Genomic DNA, 27,555 nt, shown 5'->3' on the forward strand with positions numbered 1-27,555 from the left:
GAAAGCACGCATGTGCCATCACACCGGATGTGAACATGTGTACTTGCGCCCCTAGCTTGCTTTACCCGGGAACTCGCTTTGTTAAAAAAAAAAAAAAAAAGCCGATATCCGTGCCGAGCCGTGCCAACTTATCCGATCCGTTCTGCGGCTTCTAGAGCCGCAAAAAGGGTTCGGGGGGAAAAAAAGGCCATCTTTCTCACCCTTTCCCTTCCTAATAAACGGAAGCCTTAGGTTTCCCAGGACCAATAGACTGAACCGAGCCAAGCCCGTTCCAGTCCCGGGAAGGCTTCCTTGCGAGGCTCAAGCAATAGCCGCTTCATGGCTTTTCGCGTCTCCGCTTGTGCGCCTTTGCTTTTCGATCCTTAAGCGGGAGGTGGGCGCGGCGGGGAGATCGGGAGCCGGGAAAGCATGGATTTTCGAGGCAAGAAGTACGAGCGGGGCACTAACTGGTCGGATCCCGAGGTAGTGGAGCTTCTGCACCTGTGGGCGGACGAATCGGTGCAGACGGAGCTGGAGAGCTGCCTGCGGAACCAGCACGTCTTCAACCGGATCGCCGAAGTGCTGCGCGAGAAGGGCATCCACCGCACCGGCGATCAGTGCCGGGAGAAGATCAAGAAGATGAAGCTCGAGTACCGCCGCATCAAGGACAACAACAAGTCTCCGCGCGGGGGCAGGACGTGGAAGTTCTACGAGGTGATGGACCGCGTCCTGGCCAGCCGTCCTCCGCTCGTCTACAGCGCCACCGGCAACGGCAACGGCAGCTACGTGTTGACGCAGCAAGGGCTCCCGGGTGGGGTGGTGGAGAGCTACCATCCCCACTTGGGCTCTTCTTCGGCGCTGACCTTCCCACCCTCTCAGCCCCCCGAGCAGATGGAGATCAAATGCGAGGAGGTGGATTCAGAGGACCAGGGCTTGATGCCTGAGCCTCTGCCTTCTCTCTCTACTTACCAGCCTGGGGACTCTGCTGAGGAGCAGGAGATAGACAGGGCCTTCCTGGAGAGGTCCCAGCCTGACTCGCCCATCTCCAGGGTGGAGATCCCCATTGAGACCACTGTCTCCCTCTCAGGTAGGAATGCCACATCGATTCAGGCCATCCCGAAGAGCCTCTGTCCTGCTCCTGAGAAAAGGCTGAGCAAAGGCCACAATCTTTAGAAGCGTGCTGGGTGGCGGGAACCCTACAGCTCCTGGATAGGTTTCATTGCCCACAGAGATGCTTGTCATTAGGAAAGGTTTCTCCAGGTTTCCTATCTTCTTGCAACTTCAATTGCTTTTGCCCTGAGGAGAATAGCTGGATCTTTTTGCAGGACCTAACTGGACATCCTGTTAAATGGGCATCTGCCAAAAACAGTATGGGTGTTGGGAAGCAGTTAAACAGCACACAGTAAATTGTAATCCTCTTTTCCAGAAACCTGCAATAAAGACTAAAAAAAACCAAAGAACCCCAAAACCCAAGGGAGGAACACTACTGTCCCGGCCATTAATCTATCTTCCCTCCACAATACTTCCTCCTTAAAATTCTGCCATTTTTAGGGAACGTTTCTCACCTCCTTTCTCTCCTTCAAGTGAACACTGAGGAAAAGAGAAGTGGGATCACAGTAGAAGAAGTGAACTTGGTCTGCTAACTGAGCAGTGCCATGCAGCAGGGTGGATTTAATTTAAATCAAGTAGATTTAAATGACTAATAAAAAGGCTTGATTTAAATAAACTCAATTTAAATCATCATTTTTAAAGTGCAAATGTCATCTCTGTCCCACAGCGGCTCCTCCTTTGACTCACTGTTGACTCACCGACAGTCCCATTCACTTTAATGGGATGGCTGGTGATGCAGCAGTGACACAACAAGTTGAAGGACGTAACAGGCAGCAGGTGAGTGGATGCCCACTAACAGGCGCTGCTAGAATGGATCTGAAATGACAGGCGCTCTTTAATATTATATTTATACGCTGCTTAGAAGATTTCACTTTCATTTTTACTGCTTGCCATTCCTCCTCTTAAGAATACTTAAGACCCTGGTGGTACAGATGCATTTCTCTTCAAATAATCACAGTTTGTAATGTACATAGATTTTCAAAACAATGGGATAAAGGAATATTCCTGAAATTCATTATATTTTTATGTCTGTCCAAATATTTTAAATCAACATAACTGAAGCATGCTTGGAAACTGGTCTTTGTAGTGTTTGATGTGCAAACCGTAGCTTTAAACCATGATAGACAATATTTAAAACAGGTTTAAAAGAATTCAGGATAGACGTAAATGGCTTTGGATGTCATAAAGACCAATTAGTTCTGATTACAAGTCAAAAGTACCCTGGAGGTTTAAACTCCACCGAGAAAATAAATAGTACTTAGTTACTTAAACACCTTCAAGTCTTCATAAGCAGGCACAAAGTGAGTTTCGGCTATTGTTCTCTCCATTCATTTTTCCCAGGACCAGAAAAGCACCTGAATGGAGTAGGCTTTGTTAAAGCAGAAGAAACTTGTAGTAATACTGTTGACTATGGATTGGTGGAGTTCTGTTATTATTTTTAGGCCAAGAAGAAGCAGCATTCTTGGGAACTTTCTTTTAGCAATCTCAGCATATGATTGGTGATGGAATAATTTAGGAAATGAGCTATTTTTGGTCGGGAGGAAAACACTGGGATTCATAAAAGAAGATGATTACTTAGCAAATATTGTCTTTTTCATCAGTTTTGGTCTCTCAGAAGTCATTGGGTCTTAGAATCTTGTAGAGATGACATAGATATTTCAAATATCTACTGGGCCTCTGGTGGCTCAGACTGCTAAGACAGTCTGTTATTAACACAGCTGCTTGCAATTACTGCAGGTTCAAGTCCCACCAGGCCCAAGGTTGACTCAGCCTTCCATCCTTTATAAGGTAGGTAAAATGAGGACCCAGATTATTGGGGGGAATAAGTTGACTTTGTATATAATATACAAATGGATGAAGACTATTGCTTAACATAGTGTAAGCTGCCCTGAGTCTTCGGAGAAGGGCGGGATATAAAATGCAATATATATAATTATATATATATAATTGTCCGTTTGACAGTATCATAGGAAATCACCTTTATCTTTCTGAAGTCTCAAAATACTTTTATCCAGGGTTTAGTATAATCCGGGATTCTCTCTGGGTTTCTATAAAATAGCTTATGATACCAGAAATTTTAAGAGAGAAAACAAACAAATCTCAGTGCTTCTTTAAGGTTTTTTTTTGTTACTGGCACTTATATTCTGTAGAAATATATGTGGCAAAACAGATTCAGCTGATCATATTAGCATACTTGTTTAGCAGTAAAGAAACTTTTTAATTGATTAGGTTTATTAAAATATTTATAACCTGAACTATATCGATATAAATATATAGATATATAGGTAGATATATAGATGATATAGGGACGCGGTGGCTCAGGGGCTAGGATGTTGAGCTTGTCGATCGAAAGGTCGGCAGCTCAGCGGCTTGAATCCCTAGTGCTGCCGTGTAACGGGGTGAGCTCCCGTTACTTGTCCCAGCTTCTGCCAACCTAGCAGTTTCGAAAGCATGTAAAAATGCAAGTAGAAAAAATAGGGACCACCTTTGGTGGGAAGGTAACAGCGTTCCGTGCGCCTTTGGCGTTGAGTCATGCCGGCCACATGACCATGAAGAACGTCTTTGGACAGCGCTGGCTCTTCGGCCTTGAAACGGAGATGAGCACTGCCCCCTAGAGTTGGCAACGACTAGCACGTATGTGCGAGGGGAACCTTTACCTTTACCTATAGTTGATATAGACATATATAACATAACACATTAAAAACAAAATGTAGACTCAGTGCTGTCACTGAGACCTTACAAACTGGACTGTTATACAATAAAATGTTCACAGGAGCTAGAAACCCCCCCTTCCTCATACAATATGCTATTTTTTATATTCAGTCAGATGTATAGAGGAAATGATGGGTTGTGTGCTTCTGTGCAGTATATCCAGAGTAAGACATTCAGACATAACTATACATTGGGCTCTGCCCCCATTTCAGCAGAAAATGTAAATGAAGCTGGAAGAGAAACTTTCATGAAGTAATCTATAGGATGAACATGTGGTGATGGAAGTTATTTAGCTGAAGCAGATGAATTAATTTAGATTTATTTTTAATAAAGCCTTATGAATAAACTGTTATCAGACCCTAATCCTTTTCTTGGAACCACTTATAATTATGACTGGAGGTTTAGTAAGACTAGGATATCTCTCCACTTTTGCATGTAGCCATTTTGCTTATTGAATTAATGTGGAACTGTACAATAGCCTTGGTCTGAGGAGAAATGCTGGATGAGATGGTGGCTAGATTTGCATTATATCCTAAGCCAAAATGGGATTTTTTTCTCTCATTTATTATTTAGTATATTCAGCAAAGACAGCTACTGTAAAATATCATACCAGTATATTTTATAATATAGTACATTGGGGATTCAACTGCGTTCTTGTGTCTGTGTAACATATATTATCTATGATATAAAGAAAAATGTGCATTGCTTAATATTCTTTGATGTACGTAACTCATGTAACTCATATACTCAATTTGTCAGGAGTCAGATTAAAAGAGGATAGCCGATAATCATTCAAGCAGTTTTGACCTTTGCACAAAGAACAAATTGTTAGGGGTATTTATCCTTAATCTGTTTACTCTTAGGTTTCAGGGAACCTAATGCAGTTTCTTCATCCCGGATCCAAAGTCTAGGGGCATGGCCTGGTTTTTCTACTTTGCACCGCTTGAGGAAGAAAAGGAAAGGCCAGCGGTTAAAAGACCCTATGGATGCCCTGCTGTTGAAGACTTTATCTGCCCAGCGGGAAATGGAGGAGCGCTTTCTGCAGATGGAGGAACGCCGCCTCCAGCGAGATGTGGAAGTGGAGGAGCGCAGAATCCAAATGGAGCAGCGACGTTTTGAATTGGAACGGGACCATGACTTCCGTATGTTCAACGTCTTTGCCCAAATGCTGAACGTCTTAAAGACGGGCAGTCAGGGCTCTTGCGCAACTGGAGTAGCTCCGAATGTAGACCTTCATCAAACATTCTCCAATTCCACAGAAATAGGAGAACGTCTGTCGGAAGAAGCCAAGGCCCTCCAGTTAGGGCAAACCAGATCGGACAGTGCAACTAAGGGGTTGCATTCCTGCTACCATGCTGATTTTCAAAACAGCTCTTACCTCTCTGACCGAGGCAATATGGCTGTTGCTTCGATGTTCTCAGAGGAGGTGTACCAGCTTTACCATGCTGACAAGTATGATGAGGACAAAAACCCCAGTGTGAGTAAAAAGTCTTGTCGTTACTTGTCTCTCAATAAGCTCCATCACTGGAGGTTTTTAAGAAGAGATTGGACAACTGTTTATCTGGAATGGCATAGAGACTCCTGCTTGAACAGGGGGGCTGGACTGGAAGACTCTGTTCAAACTCTGTTATTCTTTATCCTGATTTTCGGTGGCTATTTATTATTTACCATCAAGAAAGAAAAGCTTTGACAAAGATGTTGCATCTTTGTTCCTCAGTGGGGAATTTAAATGACTGAATTAGGCGTATTTGAGATGTTGAGAGCATTTTATGGAATATATGTCCAATGCAGAAGGAAATAAAGAAGGAAGTTTGTTCATTCGTGAACTATTTTGGTATATTATATAGGACAGAAAGGAAGATAACTGCTATTCTCTAAACCTATCAAGACATTTATTTATTGAGTTAACAATCATCCTGGAATAAACATTTTTTTTTAAAAAGAAAAAGCTTAACAGAAAGCTGAACTCTCTTTAGGCAGTAGCCACACTAGGCGTGAAGTGATGTAATAATTTCCTCTATAGTTTCCATGTGATTTTCCTTGCCCCACAAGGCAGAAATGAATATTAGATGAAAAGATCTTGCATTATTTATTTTAAAATGGTTTGATTTTAGAGTTAGTTCGCCTAAATTTGGCATTTAAGAACATTCTAAACCATAAAGACTAATGTTATTTTTTAATGCAGAGAAAGAATGCCAACCACACCAAGTCATTGTAATATTTTTAAGAGATAGAATGACCCTGATACATACTTTACTTGACATGTGCTTCTAAATTTGTTGTGCAGATGATTTACATATATAGCTAAAAATTTTAAATCAACAATTATGTTCTATTTCACCTCCATCAATGGATTCAAGGTAGATTTTCAGGTAGTTTCCCATCCAGACCCAGGCTAAATTGTAACCTGTTGGCTTCAGTTATTTGAAAGTTGGGGCAGCAGAGATTTCACAATTGTAGCTCCCAGTATCTGTCAGTATGGCCATGCTTTTTCTGGGTTGTTGAGAATTTTAGTACGGTAGCATTTGAAGGACCATAACATTCCCTGTCTATAAAAAAATCAATTTGCCAGACATACCTGTTTTTGTGATGGTTAGAATTCTTTGTTCCATTTCACCCTTCATCGCTGGTATTGTGTTTTTAACACTGATTATAGTGAGTTTTATCCTGCTGCCAAATTTAAAAACTAGGGTCAGTGTAGATCCTATAGTGATTTTCAAAGTAGCTCTTAGCTTTTTCTCCAAAGCAACATTAGTAGAGTTTTCTGCAGATTAACTTTTACATGTTTAATACATGACTCTTCACAAACATACTTTGCTTCCATGATAAACATTAAAACATCAGGGCATCCAAATGGTAGCAGCATTAATACTACTATCCATCAATAAAACCAGCTATGCTAGCTCTAATCAGCATGATCTTTTTATATTATATAAAACTCAAATAGCTACTTTCATTTCAAACTTCATTCAAAATGTGAGGTGTTTTTTTAAAAAAAATCAACCTAATTACATTTTTCTTAGCTGAGAAGCCCATTACAAGAATGCTAAGCTTTTAGTTCATTCTCCCATAGCAATCAGAATAGACTGTAATATAGCTGAACTGTTGAACTGATTTGGTTTGGATTCAAACCCTCTCTTAGCCATTAATTTTAGTTTTTTTAAAAATACTGTTGCTCATTTAAGTTAGCTTACTGGACTTTTGTGCAAAAAAATTAGCATAAACCAATTTAGCTTTCCTTAGCAAATAGTAGCAATTAAATATATACAGTACATTTTATTCATCTAAAAGTTACCTGTAAAATAGGCACAGCTAAGCTTCCCCCCGCCCCCCATGAGTAATGAATGAAGGAATTGGTATGTATCTCTCTTGTGTGTTTGTGTAGAATGCTAAACTGCAGTTTCTTTGAGTCTTATATGAAAAATTAAGCTCCCAAACATAAACAATGGTATGGAATAAACAATGGACAATATAAATATAGGCAAATTTCAAACAGAAGAGAAGAGAAGAGAAGAGAAGAGAAGAGAAGAGAAGAGAAGAGAAGAGAAGAGAAGAGAAGAGAATAACAGAGTTGGAAGGGACCTTCTAGTCCAACCCTCTGCTTAGGCAAGAAACCCAACACCACTTCAGACAAAAGGTTATCCAATCTCTTCTTAAAAACTTCCAGCCTTGGAGCATTTACAACTTCTGGAGGCAAGTTGTTCCACTGATTAATTGTTCTGTCAGGAAATTTCTCCTTAGTTCTAAGTTGCTTCTCTCCTTGATTAGTTTCCACCCATTGCTTCTTGTCCTGCCCTCAGGTGTTTTGGAGAATAGCTTCACTCCCTCTTCTTTGTGGCAACCCCTGAGATATTGGAACACTGCTATCATGTTTCCTCTAGTCCTTCTTTTCATCAAACTAGACATACCCAGTTCCAGCAACCGTCCTTTATATGTTTTAGCCTCCAGTTCCCTAATCATCTTTGTTGCTCTTCTTTCACTCTTTCTAGAGTCTCAACATCTTTTTTACATCGTGGCGACCAAAACTGGATGCAGTATTGCAAAGTTTGTCTCCTAGTTGATGTCAGGGTAGTTAAAATCCCCTATTACTATTGAGATGTGTTTGCTACATACCTTAGTTAACTGACTAGCAAAAAGTTCATCTATTTCCTCTGTTTGGTTGGGTGGCCTATAGTATACATCTATGGCAATGTCATTCCTCCCCGCCACTTTAATATTGACCCAAATGCATTCAAGACAGTTTTTGTCATTGTTGTGCTCTATTTTTGTAGAGATGTAATTATTTCTTATATATATAGTGCAATTCCACCTCCTCTTTTATTTGGTCTATTTCTTTTAAATAATTTAAATCCCTCTAGCTGTATGTTCCATTTGTGGGTTTCATCCCACCAAGTTTCCATAATGACAACAATATCATATCTTTACAAGTCTTCCAAATGCACACAAAAAACCCACACAAAATGAAACATAAACCTCTTGACTCATATGTATCTTCTATCACAATCCTCTTTCCAGAATCTTTATTGGTTCTAGAAATGCTAAAGTTTTATAGAACATAATTTTTGAGGTAGCTAATAGGATAGCAACTAATTCTTGCTTTTAATGAAACATTTATCTGTATTCCCAGGGCATCATTAATTTGGCTAACAGTGAGAACAAACTCTGCTTTGATCTAATGTCCAAAAAGGTAAGAATATTGTAAATACCCATCATTCTTAAGTAATAGTAATCACCAGGTGATGTCATTTTATGATGATTTCACAAAGAAAATAATTTCCCAGATGAGTCACGTAAGGCTTATATTGTTTTTTCTATTATATTACCTGTTTTTATTACCGATTTTGTCCTCTTCTTGAATAATCATATGCTTCTTCCTTCGTCATGGACTGTGGGTCTTTGAGAAATCTGTTTAGGGAGTTTTGTTGGATCACTAATATATGAATTGCAATACCATTCTAGTTTTTATTCATAAACCACAGACAAATGGTTATGCTAAATGGATAAGTTCTTTTAGTCCCTTATTCACCATCCCAGGTCTTTTATGGGGTAAGAGGAGACCGGAGGAGTAGACAAAATCTGATACGTTGTGATAGGAAGCAAAGCCACTGCTTTCCTTTAAATTGGTGGCAATGCACTTTAAGCAGAGTATATGTATGCATTTTATACATATTTTGTGAAAATTACTAAATGATAGTGATCTAAATCACTCAATAAAAACCTAGGCCTATTTCATACTATTCAAAGTCATGGGTTGTACACTTGTAGTTTCTTAGACAAACAAAGCTTGATTGAGTTCATCCAATTAAACCAAAAAGAAAGGAATCACAATGTGCATACCCAACCTCAGTGTGTGTGGTTCATTTGCAAGATACCTTCCAAGTGAAGAAGTAAATTATCAACCTTCATAGCTTTTACTTGCCAATTTCCTGGCAATATGCATAATAATTTTGGCCTCTCCTTCTCATTGTTGATAGCTGACCCAAAGTGCCACGAACCTCACAGATCCTTCCCTGCTGCAGTACCCTGATTGGAAGGGCCATATGTTGTAAGTAGCCTTGGTCATAAATCTTCACCCTCTTTTCTCAGAAAGTCTGAATCTGTGTTTTCCATGATACAGCCTAGAGAGGAATGAAGATATCACTTGGAAAACTCTAATTGCTTTTGTATCTTCTTCAGTGTGCGAGAAGAAGTGGCTCGATTTTTGACCTATTACAGCAAAGCCCCTTCACCTCTCAAAGCAGAAAATGTAAGTCAACCTACATTTTGGTTTGTCTGATTTTTTTTTCTCCCTGCATTATGTGTCAGAAAGTCTTCAAGTACTCCTTGCTTAACAACCAGTGTGTCATGGTTCCGACTAATGAATAAATGAATGTCATTTAGCAACTGTTCAAAGTTTTGACGGACCCACCAAAAAGTATTTATAAACCAGGTTTGAATTCTGACATCCACCCCCATGGTGATGGGATTGCATTTTGGACTTTTGGCAGCTGGCCCGCATTTATGGCCATTTGCAGTGTCCTGTGGTCACATGGCCGCGATTTACAGTGTTCCAGTTTTCAGCAAAAGTGAACATTGTGAACATTGGGCTTGCTTAACGACCACAGTGTTTGCTTAATAACTGTGGGTTTACTTTACGATTGCTGCATTTGCATAACATTTGCTGCAAAAAGATATCGTAAAATTAGATTGGTGATATAGAATAGAATAGAATAGAATAGAATAGAATAGAATAGAATTTTTTTGGCCAAGTGTGATTGGACACACAAGGAATTTGTCTTGGTGCATATGCTCTCAGTGTACATAAAAGAAAAGATACGTTCATCAAGGTACAACATTTACAACACAAATGATGGTCAATATATCAATATAAATCATAAGGATTGCCAGCAACAAAGTTACAGTCATAAGTGGAAAGAGATTGGTGATGGGAACGATGAGAAGATTAATAGTAGTGCAGATTTAGTAAATAGTTTGACAGTGTTGAGGGAATTATTTGTTTAGCAGAGTGATGGCCTTCAGGAAAAAACTGTTTTTGTGTCTAGTTGTTCTGTTGTGCAGTGCTCTATAGCGTTGTTTTGAGGGTAGGAGTTGAAACAGTTTATGTCCTGGATGTGAGGGATCTGTAAATATTTTCATGGCCCTCTTCTTGATTCGTGCAGTATATATGATGACCATGTAACAACCAGCACAATTTCTAACCATAATTCTGGCCTCAACTACAGTTGTAAGTTGAGGACTATGTTAGGAGTGTGTAGAAAGCAAGTGGATGTTACTGGGAAAAGAAGTTGCAGAGTGATAAAGACAGCAGAAATTATACTTTTGTGTCACAGGTTTTCTAATTTCTCATTCCTGCCCTCCAATTTCTCAACATATTTATCTATTGTAGCAAAAAGAAAATAAATGTTTTTTTCCTTGGGGTGGACAAGCTTAATGTATTCTTGAGTTAGCTTCTGCCAACACAACATACGTGCACACTTTAAACCCAAGAATACATTAAGGCAGAAGCTCATCCACCCCAAGGATAAAATAGCTGGACACAAACTGAGCAATGTGGTATATGCAGTGCAATGCTGCAAGATATGTGCAGATCTATAATTGGGGAAACAAACATATGGCACAACAGAGGAAAACAAGCCCATCAGGACAGGATTCAGCAGTTCATCTGCATCTGAAAGACAAAGGTCACTTTTTTGAAGGAAAGCAAAGTTCAGATTCTGGACAGATAGGATCACTGGATTGAAAGAGGGGTCAAAGGAGCCATCTATGTTAAAAGTGAACTGCCCTGTTTCAACAGAGGGGGAAGAATACAACATCACCTATCTCCTGTTTACAATAGAGTTCTGTCAGCAGTCCCAAGAAGGTTCCACATTCATTTGTACTCTGATTCAGAGGTGACTCTGATACAGATAAACCCTCAAGTGACCTCAACAACTCTCAGAGAGCTAATGACCAACTCTCAGAATACTAACAACCAGATGACTGCTAAAATATAAATCTTTACATTCCCCACCTGTTGTGTCTGCGGGGCCCGAGCCGGGCTTCCTGGCAGAGAGTGATTCAGAAAGTGAGGGGGAAGAGCCGACAGGGCTTCCCTCTGCAGAATCTTCCTCTCTGGCTTCGCTCCAGATTCCAGAAGCAGGCCAGGTGGAGGAGGAGGAGCTGACACGGCCTCTTTCCCCCTACCCCTCCTCCTCCTCCCTGGCAGAGCTCCAAGAGCTAGCTGAGGAAAATCAATTGTGGTTAGATGCAAGGCAGCGACGCTGAGTGAAGCGTGTGCAGCAAAAGGAAAGGAGGGGCCGGCCCAGGGAGTGCTGAGTCACGGAGCCGCACCCCACTGGGTATAAAAGTGGGCGGAGCTGCCGTTAGGCTCTGTGACGGACAAACACTGACTTTTGGGAGCTTTGGCTGTGTTATTTTGTGATTCAGACTTTGACTTCTGAACTGCAAATTACGCTGGTCTGAGGTGAACTTGGCAGGCAGTCGCAGATTCGTTGCCAGGACTGTTATCTGTTGTTGGAGTAAATTGCTGGCAAGGAAAGTCAGCTCGCGTGTCTTTTTGGGTTGTGGTCGGGAGGGGACATAACACCACCATTCAGCTAGAACTGAAGAAGTTTTTGGATGAGAAGTGAACTGTTTTCAAGGGGGGAAAAAACCCCCAAGAAAATCCAGTTGCTTTTTGGAAAAGCATCTTTGAGACACAAACAGAAGGAATTGCAATAGCCTCAGAAGTCTGAGCCTCGGGAGGTGGCTTCCTTTCTTGAGACCACTGCTTCCCTACATGTGAGAGCTGGGGGGACACCAGTTCATTTGAAAACTTAGCTTAGAATGAGGGGAATATGTTCTCTGCAATGCAATCAATGCAAAGTGTCTTTCAGATTCAGATGGACTGCTGAATCCTGTCCTGATGGGTTTATTCTCCTGTGTTGTGCCACAGAGTGACCTTTGTCTATCCATGGATGTACTCTGAAGTGAATCACAAATTCGTAGTAGAAAACTTTACGGGAAAGAAGGACTATTCTTCAAGTTTATTTATTTGTTTATATAACATATTTATATTGTTCTCCAGCTACCAACGTGACATCAAGTAGGCACTGTGCAATTCTCAGCACCCAGTGGAATACCTGCTGCCCAGTGTTTAAGGGAACCCTAGGAGGGCTGGTTTCCTTATTTGCTGCTCCTCAACTAGTTCAAATACACCAGGATAAGAGGGTCTATGGAGATTTTCAGTCATCCAGATCAGGGGTCTCCAACCTTGGCAGCTTTAAGCCTGGAGGATTTCAACTCCCAGAATACCCCAGCCAGCTGGGAGTTGAAGTCCACCAGGCTTAAAGTTGCCAAGGTTAGGGACCCCTGATCCAGATCATGGTTGTCCCAAAGGTGCTTTTTTCAAAAAGCAACTGGACTTTGTTTTTCCTTGAAGATGTTTTGCTTCTCATCCAAGAAGCTTTTTCAATTCTGATGTCAAGAAGCTTCTTGGATGAGAATGAGACATCTTCGAGCAAAAACAAAATCCAGTTGCCTTTTGAAAAAGCAATTTTTGGGATAAAAGGGATTATGATAGAGAAAGAAGAGAACGGATAGCCCTTGGTGCTAGGCGTCTTATTGGAAAGAATAGTCTCTCCAGAAAATAATATCTGTCTGAATATCTTTTCTCCAGGTGATTCTGCAGAATGGCTGTGGATCTTTGTTTTCTACTTTGGCTATGGTTCTGTGTGATCCAGGAGGTAAGTGAGCTGGAGCAATTTAAAATACAAGTTTGTTAAATGGCACCAAAGCAGGATTTTTTGCAGAAGAGGAATGAAATTGCTTAGGTTTTTCTAGGTATTGTGTATAACATAGTACAGAATGCCTGTACTAAATAACTCACATTCATCGGGGTGGATCTGGAGAAGACTAATTAGTTGCCGTAGTTGGTACATTAAAAGGTTTTTTTAACCTGCTTGATTATGACAGTTTATTCCATAAACACTGTTACTGTATGTCAGGGGTGTCAAACTCAATTTCTTTGAGGGCCGTATCAGGGTTGTGTTTGAGCTCAGGGCGCCAGGGTGGGTGTGGCCAGCTCAACGTCACTCATGTCGGGCATGCCTGTGGTGGCTCGAGCACTCTGCCAGCGAAAATAGGCTCCCAAGCTCCATTTTCGGCTGCGATGGCCTCCTGCAACCTTCTGCCAGCAGAAACACTATGGGCCAGTCCTTTGCTGTTTCCAGGGCATCCCTGCGGACCAGATCTAAATACTCCACAGGCTGGATCTGGCCCCCGGGCCTTGAGTTTGGCATCCCTGCTGTATGTAATGACACCAAAACTACACAGATATTTATTTACCATATTTCTTTACTGCTAATGATTTATGAGCCAAAAGAAGATGAACTCTGTGGGAAAAGAATATCTGTGTAGGCATACCTATATATATTATGTAATGGAACTCATTTCTTTTTCTTAGTAATTTCTGCTTTACTTCATATGTACAACATTCATCCATCTGACCTAGTATGTGCATTCATCCAAGAATACAATGGAAAACAAAAACAACAACAAAACCCCCACAGAATTCCCATCTTTAAATAGATATATCTTTAAATAGATAACTCTGAGTATAGGGCTTCAGAAAATTTAACTCTTTTTGTCTTTATCAATTCAGTTTTTCTTTCTGTTTGAATTCTATTCTACTTAGAAGTGATGAGCTAGGAAATCATAAGAGAATTTTTTGTGGTGGGGCTAGGATTAAATTCAACAGGAGAAAAGTATATTTTCACGGAGAGCTCATTTCCTTCTCAGGAAGAGATTCCCGGGATAGACCTATTTTTCTCTCTGTTGAGATGAATGATATGTGTTACCTTTTTCATTGGAGTCAAAAAGTTTGAGGCTGTTCTGTTAGTCCTTCTTCTCATATGCTGCTGCTTGAATTGCCCTAACATAGCATAGCAAGTTAACATAGCATTCCTAACATAGCATTCCACAAGTTAATGCCCATGATGATTGGGCATCCCATGAGTGTGATGGGCATTACAGTTGACACAATTTTTCATCTCACAGGGGTGGGCAAACTAGGCAGCCACCATCTTCCCATCATCCCCAATGCTTTTCCAATAAAACCACCTAACTTGTACTTTTCCGGCTGAAAATAAAATTGCTTGCCCTGTCTTAGCTCTTTAAAAACTATTCTTAATTTGACTGAATTCTCGAGTAGTTTTTTAATTAAAAAAAATCCTTTTCCATTCCATTGAGGAATGTATATTCTGTCTTTGAGGTGTGGAAATGACATTAAAACCACCAGAACTGCAGATTACAAAAATCAAAATTAACACTGAAATTAACATATAGATCGAAGTCCCAAAGGTGCTTTTTCAAGAGGCAACTGGATTTTCTGGTTTTTCTTTGAAGATGTTTTGCTTCTCATCCAAGAGCTGAAGAAGCCAGCTATGACCTAGATGACCGAGAATCACCATAGACATACTATATATATATATATCAAATCTTATAGATAATAGAACTGATCCTCAGTAATATAAGGAATGCCAGTAGCAGCAGTAGGATATTGCTTTATTCTTTTTATTTCAGAAGCGTTCCTGATTGCTACTCCCTTCTATGGAGGAATCATCAAAAATGTGTACCTGTGTGGCAGGGTCAAGCTGGTTTATGCCTATTTAGATAGCCAGGTAAGGAAGCATGTGAATGACCACCATATTCTGGAATCTCTTGGCATTCCATTCAGCTTTCTGGCTATATCACTTGATCATAGGAACAATAAACTTGTTGTGACCAAGGCCCAAGTAGTGATTACTAAACACAATTCAGTCCTCAATAAACTTATTTTATTAAAACTTATTTATTTATTTATTTATTTAAAAGCGATCACGTGCTCCGGCCCCCCAGTCTTTCCCCGTTCCCCGGAGGGCCAGGATCCTCAGAGCCCAGGCCTCCGGCTGATGTTGTGTAATGCCCGGTCCGTGGTTAACAAGGCCCCCCTGATCTGTGATCTTATCCAGGGGGAGTCCACGGACTTTATGGGCATTACGGAGACCTGGTTGGGCGCAGAAAGGGGGGTGCCCCTAGTTGAACTGTGCCCTCCAGGTTTCCATGCATTCCATCAACCGAGGGCCCAGGGTAGGGGTGGAGGGGTGGCGGTTGTAATGAAAGAGGGTCTGGAGCCGAGAGAGACCACTGTTCCTCAGATAGCCGGCTGTGAATCCCTTCTTGTGAAGTGGGGCCATAAGAATCAGATGGGTCTGTTGATCGCGTACCTGGCTCCTTGCTACGTGACTACAGCCCTGCCTGAGCTGCTGGAGGTGCTTGCCGGGGTGGCTGTTGAGATCCCCAGACTTTTGGTCATGGGTGATTTCAGCTTACCATCGGCCGGCTTGTCATCAACAGTGGTTCAGGAGTTCCAGGCTTCCATGACGGCCTTGGACCTGATTCAAGTAATGGATGGCCCTACTCACTCGGGGGGATCCGCGCTGGACCTGATTTATATCTCTGGACAGTGGTTTAATGATCTGATAGTAAGAGATTTAGTGACGATACCGGTGTCATGGTCAGATCATTTTCTCCTCCGCCTAGACTTTCGAACCGCTACTCACCACCGCAGGGAGACAGAACCAATGCGTTGGTTCCGTCTCAGGCACCTGATGGACCCTGAGAGGTTCCAGACGGAGCTTGGGCCGTTTCCTGAGGATCTTGCCCATGGCACGACCGAAGAACTAGTGGCGGCCTGGGAACAGGCTGCGGCTGGGGCTTTGGACCGTGTTGTGCCTTTGCGGCCTCTGACCCGGCGCAGATCTCAATTAGCTCCTTGGTTCTCTGAGGAGCTGAGAGAGATGAAACGCCAGAGAAGACGCCTAGAGAGTGTCTGGAGGTCCAGCCGCTCCGAAGCTGATCGGACACTAGTTAGGTCTTTTTCAAAGACCTACCTAGTGGCACTGAGGGTGGCGAGGCGTTCTTACGCCTCCTCCCTCATTGCGTCGGCAGATAACCGCCGGGCCGCCCTGTTTCGGGTGACCCGTTCCCTCCTTCACCAGGGGGGACGGGATGACCCCTTACAGGGATGTGCCGAGGAGTTTAGCGGTTATCTATACGATAAAATTGCTCAGCTTCGGGATAGCTTGGACCAAGATTGCGATGATCCGGATGAGATGACTGAGGCTCGTCTTGTTGATGTTGTTTGGGATGAGTTTGATTCTGTGGCTCCCGAGGACGTGGACAGGTTGCTGGGGAGGCTGCATGCCACTACATGTTTACTGGACCCGTGCCCCTCCTGGCTGGTGCTGGCCACTCAGGATGTGACACGAGGCTGGCTCCGGGGTATTATAAATGTTTCTTTGATAGAGGGGATCTTTCCCGCCGCCTTGAAAGAGTCTATCGGTGGTTCTCCTCCTACCTCTCCGACCGGTCGCAGACGGTGTTGACGGGGGCAGAGATCGGCCGCGAGGCGCCTCACTTGTGGGGTGTCGCAGGGGTCGATTCTCTCACCTCTCCTGTTCAACATCTACATGAAGCCGTTGGGTGAGGTCATCAGTGGCTTTGGGGTGAGTTATCATCTGTACGCTGATGATACCCAGCTGTACTTCTCCACCCCAGGCCACCCCAGCGAAGCTGTCGAAGTGCTGTCCCGGTGTCTGGAAGCCGTACGGGTCTGGATGGGGAGAAACAGACTCAGACTCAATCCATCCAAGACGGAGTGGCTGTGGATGCCGGCATCCCGGTACAGTCAGCTGCAACCGCGGCTGACTGTTGGGGGCGAGTCACTGGCCGCAACGGAAAAGGTGCGCAACTTGGGCGTTCTCCTGGATGGACGGCTGTCGTTTGAAGACCACTTGACGGCCGTCTCCAGGAGAGCTTTTTACCAGGTTCGCCTGGTCCGCCAGTTGCGCCCCTTTCTTGACCGGGATGCCTTATGCACGGTCACTCATGCTCTCGTCACTTCTCGCCTGGATTATTGCAATGCTTTCTACATGGGGCTACCCCTGAAGTGCACTCGGAGACTTCAGTTAGTCCAGAATGCAGCTGCGCGGGTGATTGAGGGAGCACCACGTTGCTCCCGGGTAACACCACTCCTGCGCAGTCTGCACTGGCTACCTGTGGTCTTCCGGGTGCGCTTCAAGGTTTTGGTTACCACCTTCAAAGCGCTCCATGGCTTAGGGCCCGGGTACTTACGGGACCACCTGCTGTTTCCACATGCCTCCCACCGACCCGTACGCTCTCACAGAGAGGGTCTTCTCAGGGTGCCGTCCGCCAAGCAGTGTCGGCTGGCGGCCCCCAGGGGAAGGTCCTTCTCTGTGGGAGCACCTACCCTCTGGAACGAACTTCCTCCCGGTTTACGCCAATTGCCTGACCTTCGGACCTTTCGCCGATAACTGAAAACTTATTTATTTATCCAAGCGGGACTGGCCTGATTTTTAAATTCTAAATTTTTAATTTTTAATTTTTAATTGTAATTTTACTGGGTATTTTATATGGTCAATTGGACGGTTTTAATTTCGGCTTTTTATTGAATAAGCTTTTTAATTGTTATTTTAATATGTATATTAATTGTTTTAAATGAAGGCTGTACACCGCCCTGAGTCCTTCGGGAGAAGGGCGGTATAAAAGTTTAATTAAATAAATAAATAAATAAATAAATAAAATAAAACAGCTTAGAATTAATTCATTCTCAGCTTCCTCCAAAACAAAATTCTTAATAACCAGTCTGTTGGACTTATCACCAACCTTTGATGTCTTTGGCAACCTGCCAAAGGCTTTTCTTGGCAAAACCCCCACAAAGTTCAAGAGACGCTGACAAGAAGCACGGAAATCAATGTTGCTTTCCTACAAAGAACCCGATGGGTCGTTGATGCTCTTTTAAGCCTTATGGGAGTAGCCAATTATCTTCTGGCCTTACTCCCGAGTTGTCCTTTTTGCTTCAGCTGCTCTTGCCTTCTGGCAGCTCTTGGCATGCGTGCACTACAGACAGGTTCCTCTTGTTCCTCTGCCTCTCTGCTGTCTGCCTCTCGAGGCTCCGGAGTCTGTGCATCACTCCCAGTTGGCGCTGGCCCCATCTCTGCCTCCGATGCAGAGCCCTTGTCCCGGCCTTCTCCTGACTCCAGGACTGGTCCATTGTCCTCCCCAGCCTCCTCACTGTCCGACTCTGCTGCCAGGTCCACAGGCTGCTGGCGGACCACAACAAAACTTGTAGCCAGTTGTGTTAGCCCTCATGTCGACCAAATGTTCTCTGTTGGGGTGGATTAGCAGAATGTTAATGGTAATGTTGCATGATATAAAAGTAGATAGGAGAGTAACTTTGACATTTAAAATAGATCATAGGGACTTGGAGATACAAACATTTGGTGATCTGGAAAAAAAGAATGCTTGTGTTTAGATTAGCATTCCAAGATTCTTCATGATTTGCTAAAATATCTATCTTGAAATACAATGCAGATTCCAAGTTCTGTGAATGTGTGAATGATGCCACCTTGGTTAATAATATTCCTCATTAGTGTTGCATGCAATGGATCTGAAAGCCACTATTCAATCTCTTGTTTGGTATATTTCAGGTCACTGGCAGTTGCACTCGTCCATTCCAGCTTACAGTGGATAAGCTAAAGAAAGCCTTGCAGGATGCACAATCAGAGGTGAACTTTGCTGATTCAATTCTTGCTAGATTATTCCAGTGGCCAAGCTAGTCTGCCAGCCTTATCTATTTTTCTAAATGTTGGCTGTCGAGTGCAATATGAGCTCATCTGGCGCAACTTTCCTTGTTCTGTATTTAAACCCTTTAGAATGAATAAAACTTTTTAAAAAAATTATTACCTTCAACCAGTAATTTCCCCAACCCTGTTTGACTTTGAATGAAATGAAGACTAGAGTGCTACCTACAAGTGCCCTCTTACTTTTTTTTTTTGTTTACATTTATATCCCGCCCTTCTCCGAAGACTCAGGGCGGCTTACAGTGTATAAGGCAATAGTCTCATTCTATTTGTATATTTTTTACAAAGTCAACTTATTGCCCCCCCCCAACAATCTGGGTCCTCATTTTACCTACCTTATAAAGGATGGAAGGCTGAGTCAACCTTGGGCCGGGCTTGAACCTGCAGTAATTGCAGGCTACTGTGTTCTAATAACAGGCTTCTTAACAGCATGAGCTATCCCGGCCCCTAACTTCCATATATTCATTTGGAAGTTACTAACCTAACTTCCAAATGAATATATGACAAAGCAATTTGCTTTAGCAAAGCATTTGTGTTTCTAACATAATTGTTTTTCTGCTAGAAAATGAAAAAAATGTTGTTCACTGGAAAGACATTTTTTTCCTTCAGTATAGATCATTTACTTAGAGAATTTTAAATTACCTGTATTATTTTATTAACCTTTCTGAATTTTGTGTTTGGTGTGTTTATCAATTAAATGTATATTTAATTGTGTTTTAATAATTATTAAAAAAAATAGTGGGCTAGAATGAACTAGAAATAGTCTGCAGCTCTAAAATACTAGTGACAACTCGTCATACCCAGTCGATTTTATTAACTGGGATGGCACAAGAATCAGGAACATTGGAAGGATGTAGCTTCTAGAAGGGTAGGCTCTCTGACCTCATCTTATAGCAACTTTCTTGCACTATTTTCCAAAGCACTCCCAAGGAGGGGCGGAGCTATTTTTCTTTAAGATAGGAAGGAGGGGGGAGGATTTAAAACCATCAGGATCATGCTTAAAAAGAAAATTGCCACACTGTAGAATGTGCTGCTTTAAAGAATGAAATCAAGCTGCGTGTTTCAGCCACTTAATAATAAAAAAGGCAGTTTTTACAATCACCCTCCTGCAGAATAAGTAGGTTTCCTGACAGGCTGTATTTGATATATTGATGTGTTTAGTTTCCATATACACATATATCTGCACTTCTAAATGCTCTTGTTTCTTTTATAGGGCATCAAAGTAAGGGGTTTAATTCTCCTGAATCCACAAAATCCCCTGGGGGATATCTATTCTGTCTCAGAGTTACAGGACTACTTGGAATTTGCAAAGAGGTGTGACAATCTTACATGTTTTAGAGAATCTTTCAATATGATATGTGCCCAGTTAGCGTTGAACATTTCCTCATATTAGAAACATATTGTTGCATTATGGATTTTGAAAGTATTTAGAGATCTTTCTGTAACTTGCTGGCTAGAACCTGAATGGCCAGAACCAGGAATGCAAATACCATAAATCATAACTTTCAAGTGGAAGCAGTTTATGTGAGAGAAGGTGATACAAAAAAATAATAGTATCCTAAGCTCTCCATGAGTTTCTAGGTCCTGAGATTCACTGGCCTTTACTGTAGATTTTTTGATGCAAATTTAGACTATGATCAGCTTTCCTTGAATTTGATGAACAGGAGGAATAGAATTAATTATTGTAACATTGCATTCGCAGATAACCTCAAGGGTTTTATGTGGATTTTGAACAGCATGGAAAAGGAAACAGGCCTGTTTAATTATTATGGTGTGCCTGCCATGAAGTGAAAAATTTGGCACCATCTTGAAACACCTCAGTAGGACTAGAGCCATTGAAGAGCATTATCTCCAGTTTCCATGGGAGAGAAAGAGAGACTAAAAAATGAAGTAAAAAATGTGCTGGAAGAGGGCAACAAATATGAATTCAAGGAAGTAGAAGGTGCTCAGTTATCAGACAATGATAGGGCTGAAAAACTTATAGACACGGAGGCTGGGATTTCTAATTTCCTTCCATTTCATTAATTTCATTACATTACTTCTCTATAAGCTTTTAGTGGGAGAGTTAAGCCAGACTCTAATCAGCGGGCTGCTTTGTGTATCAAAGCATTTATGGGGAGATTGTAGTATCGGTTGAGGTTGTGTTTTAATTTCTAGCAGTGAGTGTCTTCTTGATTAGCTGATGCTTGAATTCCATTCTTATTCTCAAATATTCTTAGACTCATGGATGTTCTTTTCTAGTCAATCATTATAGTGCCTGTCCATGAAAGAATGCAAACTTCTTGCCTATTTCATGATAGCCAGACATTTTCCTTCCAAGTTTTCTCTTTTCCTCTGTTCTAGACATGAGCTGCACGTGATTGTTGATGAGATCTATATGCTGTCAGTTTTTGATGATTCTGCCACATTTCACAGTGTACTGGAAATGGATAGGTAAGGCCTGCTTTACAGCTTCACTTATCTAGTAGCAAAGGTCACCACCGCTAGCAAATCATTATAGAGTTAGAAGCCTTATGCATTTAGTAAAATAAATAAATAAATAATGCAATCTGTGAATGATAGGAGTACCCTTCCAGCTCAAGAAGTGGAAATTGTTTTTTGAGGTAAAATATTCTATATTCCCTAAATGAGAACAGTAGTTTTTTTTAATCTATCTAGTGGTTTCAGACGGTGTCTTTGTAATCTTTTTTTTCCCTCATTTTAGAAAGCACTACTGAGAGAATACTTCTTTCTCTTCCCACTTTATATTGTTCTCATATTTTTCTAGCAGCCACATTGGCTTATCTCAGAAGCTATAAGCATGGTCAACTCTGATTAATACTTTGATGAGGGATACCCAATTGTCCGGGAAAAAGGCAATGGCAGACAAATTCTGTAATGTGGTTAAGAAAATTGTATGGCGGCAAAGAAGTTGAGCTCCCCTTTACTTCCTGAAACACATTTAGGAAAACATAGCTTTCAGGAAGGAAGGAAGAAGATCTTGGGCCCTTTTTGGGGGAAGGGGGTTGGACTGCTAAGCTACAATAGATGTAATTTATGAAATTGCTATTGATGAATGGATCACGTAAGGGGAAAATTTAATCATTTATATCTTGACATAGTCCTGACAGAAACTTTCTCTTCAGAGCTTCTACTTTCACTTCCAGTAAAGGATGGTGTGGGGGATATTGTTTGTTGACATTTAAAAATTGTTTCTCCACTTTTTCCATATTTGCAAAGTTAACAGGTGATTCATTTGGCCCTATGGGACAAAGTTTCTATTAACAATATCAATAATTATTAATTATGTTCTTTGTTGTTTTGGCATTCTGGGTTGATGGTCAAGAACAACCTTTCCTAATTTAATGCCTTGAGGTGTGTTTTACTATAACTCCCATGACTCCAAATGAGGTGACTTTCTTTCTGGAAATTTTGGGAGTGGTAGTCAAATATATTTAGAAAGCACCAGAGTGGAAAAGGTTGATATTAATTGAAAATATTCATATAAGTATTCTTCTCACATACAGATTGCCTGATCCACAAAGGACCCATGTGTTGTGGGGAATTAGTAAAGTAAGTATTATTCTACTATTATTTAGGTGATAATCCCTTAAATTCCTGACTATGAATGTTGATTGAATCAAAATATTTATAGTACTTATATTATGGAAGCTGGATTGGTAGTTCTTCTACTTCATTTACAGGATTTTGCTATTTCTGGAATTCGGTTTGGTGCCTTGTACACACTAAACCAAGATGTTATCAAAGCTGTGACTTGTTTTAGTTACTTTCATGGTATCTGTGGGCCTATACAATACCAAATTGCCCAGCTACTCAGAGACAGAGGTGAGTAACCTGAGATCATCTATATTCATTGTTCCTCTTGAGGAGAGACTTTTTTCCTATTTTTTTATTTATTTATAAATATACTGTATATCTGTCATAGAATTTTGAGTTGTATCCTAGAATTTCAGGAAGTATATTGAAGGTGATTGCCAATTTGTAAAATTTGGGATTAAAAAAAAAAAGCGAAACAACCTCACATTGCATCAGTACCGTGTTCATATTGTCCCCCTTCACTTAAACCTATGTGTGTCCACACTTAAGCACATCAAATATATAGCCTTGGAAATTCTTGACTATTGTTTTTGCTACAGCCTAGTTTGCATATACAAATTCTTGTCCAGTGTCAGTGACAAATGATGTCTGGAAATGAATTATCACAGATCAAATGCATCTGGTGGAACATGAATATTGCTTTATATTACATAAAGGGCAGTATTCTTAATGGAGTCCATCCATCCATTGATCTAACAGGCTTTTAGAAATTAAGCAATAATACATATTTGTCTCTTTTCTAAGTGTCTTTCTACTCTTGGCTAGATTGGATCAACCAAGTATACTTACGCACCAACCATGAGAGACTGAAAGCTGCACATACTTTTGTGACAGATGAACTCAAGACCCTCGGCATTCCCTTCCTCAACCGCAATGCAGGTTTTTTTATATGGATGGACTTCCGAAAGGTCAGTGGTCTTTAGATGCCCTGTATCTATTGGCCAGTGGAAAAAGAGATAGTTCTTTTTATAAGTAGGGTATGAAGGCAACTGCTCTTCTCTATAGTTTGTATCTAGAATTTCAAATTCCACTTAGTTTATCTTGACAAACAAAAAATGTCTTTACAATCTAGTTTGATTGATCTTTGTGAGAAACAGAATGGATAGATTGGATAGACCAGAAATTCTCATCTTGGTCTCAGGAAAGGACTGACAGAAATCAAGTCAATATCTAACATTTTTTAAAAAAAATTGGAAAAAATAATGGTAGCTCAAATACACATATTTAAAAATGTGGGATTTAAGTATCTGACACATTTGGAGAGCCCAAGTTTGGGAGGGCTGAAATATACGCATCATTGTGAGTGTTTTATGTGTACATGCATTACATACATACAGGTATTTGCATCCTCACATATACACACATCATAAATGTCTCTTTTTTTGGTTGCTGTTTGGATAAGAGATTTTTTTTTTTTTTGCTTGGTTCTCGGTCTACCCTTAATATCTAGGGTAGAGATAGGGAATCTGTGGTCTACAAAGATTGCTGAACTACAGACCTCATCATGTCTCATCATTGGCTGGGGCTGCTAGGAGTTATAACTTTACCACATCTGATGACACAGATTGTCTGTGTGGGTTAAATTTTCTGCAGTTTGAGAGAGAATGATGCAATTACTTTTTATAGGACTATAAGACTGGCTATTTTATTTGTTTACTCTCTTAACTGATTCCAGTATTTAAGAAAAAGAACATTTGAAGAGGAGATGCTACTGTGGAAACGCTTCCTGGACAAAAAGCTCTTACTCTCTCCTGGCATCTCATTTGAGTGCAATGAGCCTGGCTGGTTCCGCATCATCTTTGCTGATAAGATAAATCGACTGAGGCTTGGTTAGTGCTGTCCTCATCTATATTGTATCCAAGTTTAACCCAATAGGTGATCCAACTTCTACCACATAAGATAGGATGTTGCAGTCCTGGGCAAATGGAATTAACAATCAAATGCTAGATAGAATTAGATGTGCATGCAACTGATGGACAATATTCAACATGGTTGGCCAAATGTTATGTATACCATTCTTTTCTTCTTAATTTTACCATCCTAGCTCTTCTTTGCATTCTGGTTTTATTGTCTTTATTTTTTAAACCAATTGAAGACGTAGACATTCTAGAACCAGAGAAGTAGGAATAAGTGACCTTCAAGTCATGGACACTTCTTTGGGAAGTAATAAGTCCTATTTTATTTAGCTGGTTTGAACACATTTTGAAACACTTAAGTGAACTGAAAAGTCCTAGAATGGTTCATTTGTACATTTATACTAGAAAAGAGATAGTTGGTAGCAGGTGTAGATTTTCAGGGAATCCAGTGTGAGTTCATTGTCTGGGTTATTGATTTAGCTCAAAGGAAAAATCTGATGGTGGCTATGTTTTTACTCTCATTAAGGTATTCTCAAATATCTGCATCCAACTTTTATTTCATCCTATCTACTTCCCTTACTTCCCTCCCACCCACCACCCATTTTTCCAGGGATGCAGAGAATCTGTGAAGTACTAGAAGAACGAGAACGTGAAAACCTGAATGACGACAAAGATCCGTTGTGTCTGTCTGAATCAGAAGGCACAGTAGACAGCACAGATGAAGTGATCTTTGTGTCTCACCACCAGGAACCAACTTCCTCCGGGAGTTCCACCCTTGGCGATCTAATTGGTCTCCTTCAGCAACAAATGCGCTCATCTGATTGGTTGCAAAAAAATACAGTGGAGCAGTTTGCACAAGAGAAACCAGAAGTCTATGATGTTTTCAGCAAGTTAGTGGGGAAGAAATAGCATTGGTGCATTCTTCCAGAGGCTATCAATCAATTTTGTCTTTTAAATTACTTATTGATATTTTTTTCTATCTACTAGAAAAAAAATATCAATCTACTATCTACTATCTTCTATCTATCTATCTATCTATCTATCTATCTATCTATCTATCTATCTATCTATCTATCTATCTTCTATCTATCTAGCCTTCTCATTATTATGATGGATAGGGCTCAACTAGCAAGGGATTGGCATTTCTACAGTTTCTAACCTCTATATTATCTTTTTTTTTAAATGAGTAGATTTGTCTCTTAAGCAGTTTCATATTTTTCTGAAGGTTTTTTTTCCCAACTGAACAGATTGTTTTCAAATCAGAGTCTTGGACTTCAAGAGAGCTAATTTCAATAAACTCAGAGCTTGATAAGGATTCCATGGATGAAAATTCTCAAGGGGGAAAAAACTCAAGAAGCTTGGGAAATTTTGAAAAGTGAGATTATAAAAGCCCAGTCTAGCACAATACCAATGAGGAAGAAAAATAATAGATCTCAAAAGAAACCAGCATGGATGCATAAAGAACTATCTGACAAATTGAAAGACAAAAAGGACAAGTATAAAAAGTGGAAAGAGGGGCTAATAACTAAGGCAGAATATCAGCAAATAGCCCGAGCCTATAAAGATGAAGTGAGGAAAGCTAAGGTTCACAATGAACAAAGGCTAGCGACAAAAGTAAAAAATAACAAAAAAACAATCCAATCTATCAAAAACAGCACCACAAAAAAACAGATTAGGAACATGTTAAAATAGGGGGGAAAATGGTAAGTGAACATCTGTCTACCCTAGATGAGTTCAAATCACCGGGACCGGATGGATTACACCCCAGGGTTCTGAAGGAACTGGCAGATGAAATCTCAGAACCACTGAACTATATCTTTCAAAGATCCTGGAGCACAGGGAAACTGCCAGAGGACTGGAAAAGAGCTGATGTAGTTCCCATCTTCAAAAAAGGAAAAAAAACAGATCCAGGAAACTACAGACCTATTAGCCTAACCTCAATACCAGGGAAGATTCTGGAAAAGATAATCAAGCAACAAATCACCGAACACCTAGAAGCAAACAAAGTAATAACCAAAAGCCAACATGGGTTTGTCAAAAACAGACCATGCCAGACTAATCTTATTGCATTCTTTGACAAAGTGACAAAATTAGTGGACCAGAGGAATGCTGTCGATATAATTTACTTGGACTTCAGTAAAGCATTTGATAAAGTAGACCATAACCTACTACTAGATTATTATTTTTATTTGAATTTATATCCCGCCCTTCTCCGAAGACTTAGGGCGGCTTACATTGTGTTAAGCAATAGTCTCATCCATTTGTATATTATGTACAAAGTCAACTTTTATTGCCTCCAACAATCTGGGTCCTCATTTTACCTACCTTATAAAGGATGGAAGGCTGAGTCAACCTTGGGCCTGGTGGGACTTGAACTTGCAGTAATTGCAAGCAGCTGTGTTAATAAGAGACTGCATTAGTCTGTTGAGCCACCAGAGGCCCATAGATAAAGTAGAAAAATGTGGGTTAGACAGCACCACCACCAGATGGATTTGTAACTGGCTGACCAACCACACTCAACGTGTAGTCCTCAATGGAACTACATCCACATGGAGGGAAGTATGCAGTGGAGTACCCCAAGGCTCTGTTTTAGGCCCAGTACTCTTCAACATCTTCATCAATGACTTGGATGAGGGGATAGATGGGGAACTCATCAAATTTGCACATGACACCAAGCTGGCAGGAATAGCCAACACTCCAGAAGATTGGCTCAAGATACAGAAAGATCTTGACAGACTAGAACATTGGGCGCTATCTAACAAAATGAAATTCAACAGTGAAAAAAGTAAGGTTCTACATTTAGGCCAAAAAAACAAAATGCACAGGTACTGTATATGTGGTACCTTGCTCAATAGTAGTAACTGTGAGAGAGATCTTGGAGTCCTAGTGGACAACCATTTAGATATGAACCAGCAGTGTGCAGTAGCTGCCAAAAAACCCAACACAGTTCTGGGCTGCATAAACAGAGGGATAGAATCAAGATCACATGAAGTGTTAATACCATTTTATAATGCCTTGGTAAGGAAATGGTGAGGAAGGCCATTTTCACCCTTTCCAAGCTCCTAGAAAGGCTCGGGAGCCTGGGGAGAGAGAAAAAGGTGCCATGGCGTGCCAGAAGC

General features: G+C 40.9%; 1 protein-coding gene across 1 annotated transcript; it reads left to right on the forward strand.

Annotated features, from left to right (window-relative positions):
- The first annotated feature begins 56 nt into the window (after positions 1-56).
- On the forward strand, positions 57-27,555 carry LOC131187434 (probable inactive 1-aminocyclopropane-1-carboxylate synthase-like protein 2). The gene is made up of 15 exons (XM_058161705.1): positions 57-1,066; positions 4,665-5,278; positions 8,429-8,488; positions 9,276-9,346; positions 9,478-9,547; positions 12,959-13,025; positions 14,863-14,960; positions 18,831-18,908; positions 20,197-20,297; positions 21,327-21,416; positions 22,490-22,535; positions 22,667-22,808; positions 23,346-23,488; positions 24,256-24,409; positions 25,047-27,555. Exons 1-15 carry the CDS (start codon positions 409-411, stop codon positions 25,343-25,345), a joined length of 2,691 nt encoding a protein of 896 aa, XP_058017688.1. The 5' UTR covers positions 57-408; the 3' UTR covers positions 25,346-27,555.

The sequence above is a fragment of the Ahaetulla prasina genome, chromosome 1 (genome assembly GCF_028640845.1).
Source record: "Ahaetulla prasina isolate Xishuangbanna chromosome 1, ASM2864084v1, whole genome shotgun sequence".
In the NCBI taxonomy this organism is placed as follows: Eukaryota; Metazoa; Chordata; class Lepidosauria; order Squamata; family Colubridae; genus Ahaetulla; species Ahaetulla prasina.

Coding starts and splice junctions, on each gene's coding strand:
- LOC131187434 (XM_058161705.1), top strand. CDS start 409: ATGGATTTTCGAGGCAAGAAGTACGAGCGGGGCACTAACTGGTCGGAT. Junction 9,347..9,477: donor GATTGGAAGGGCCATATGTT/GTAAGTAGCCTT, acceptor TATCTTCTTCAG/TGTGCGAGAAGAAGTGGCTC. Junction 22,809..23,345: donor CCAGCTACTCAGAGACAGAG/GTGAGTAACCTG, acceptor ACTCTTGGCTAG/ATTGGATCAACCAAGTATAC.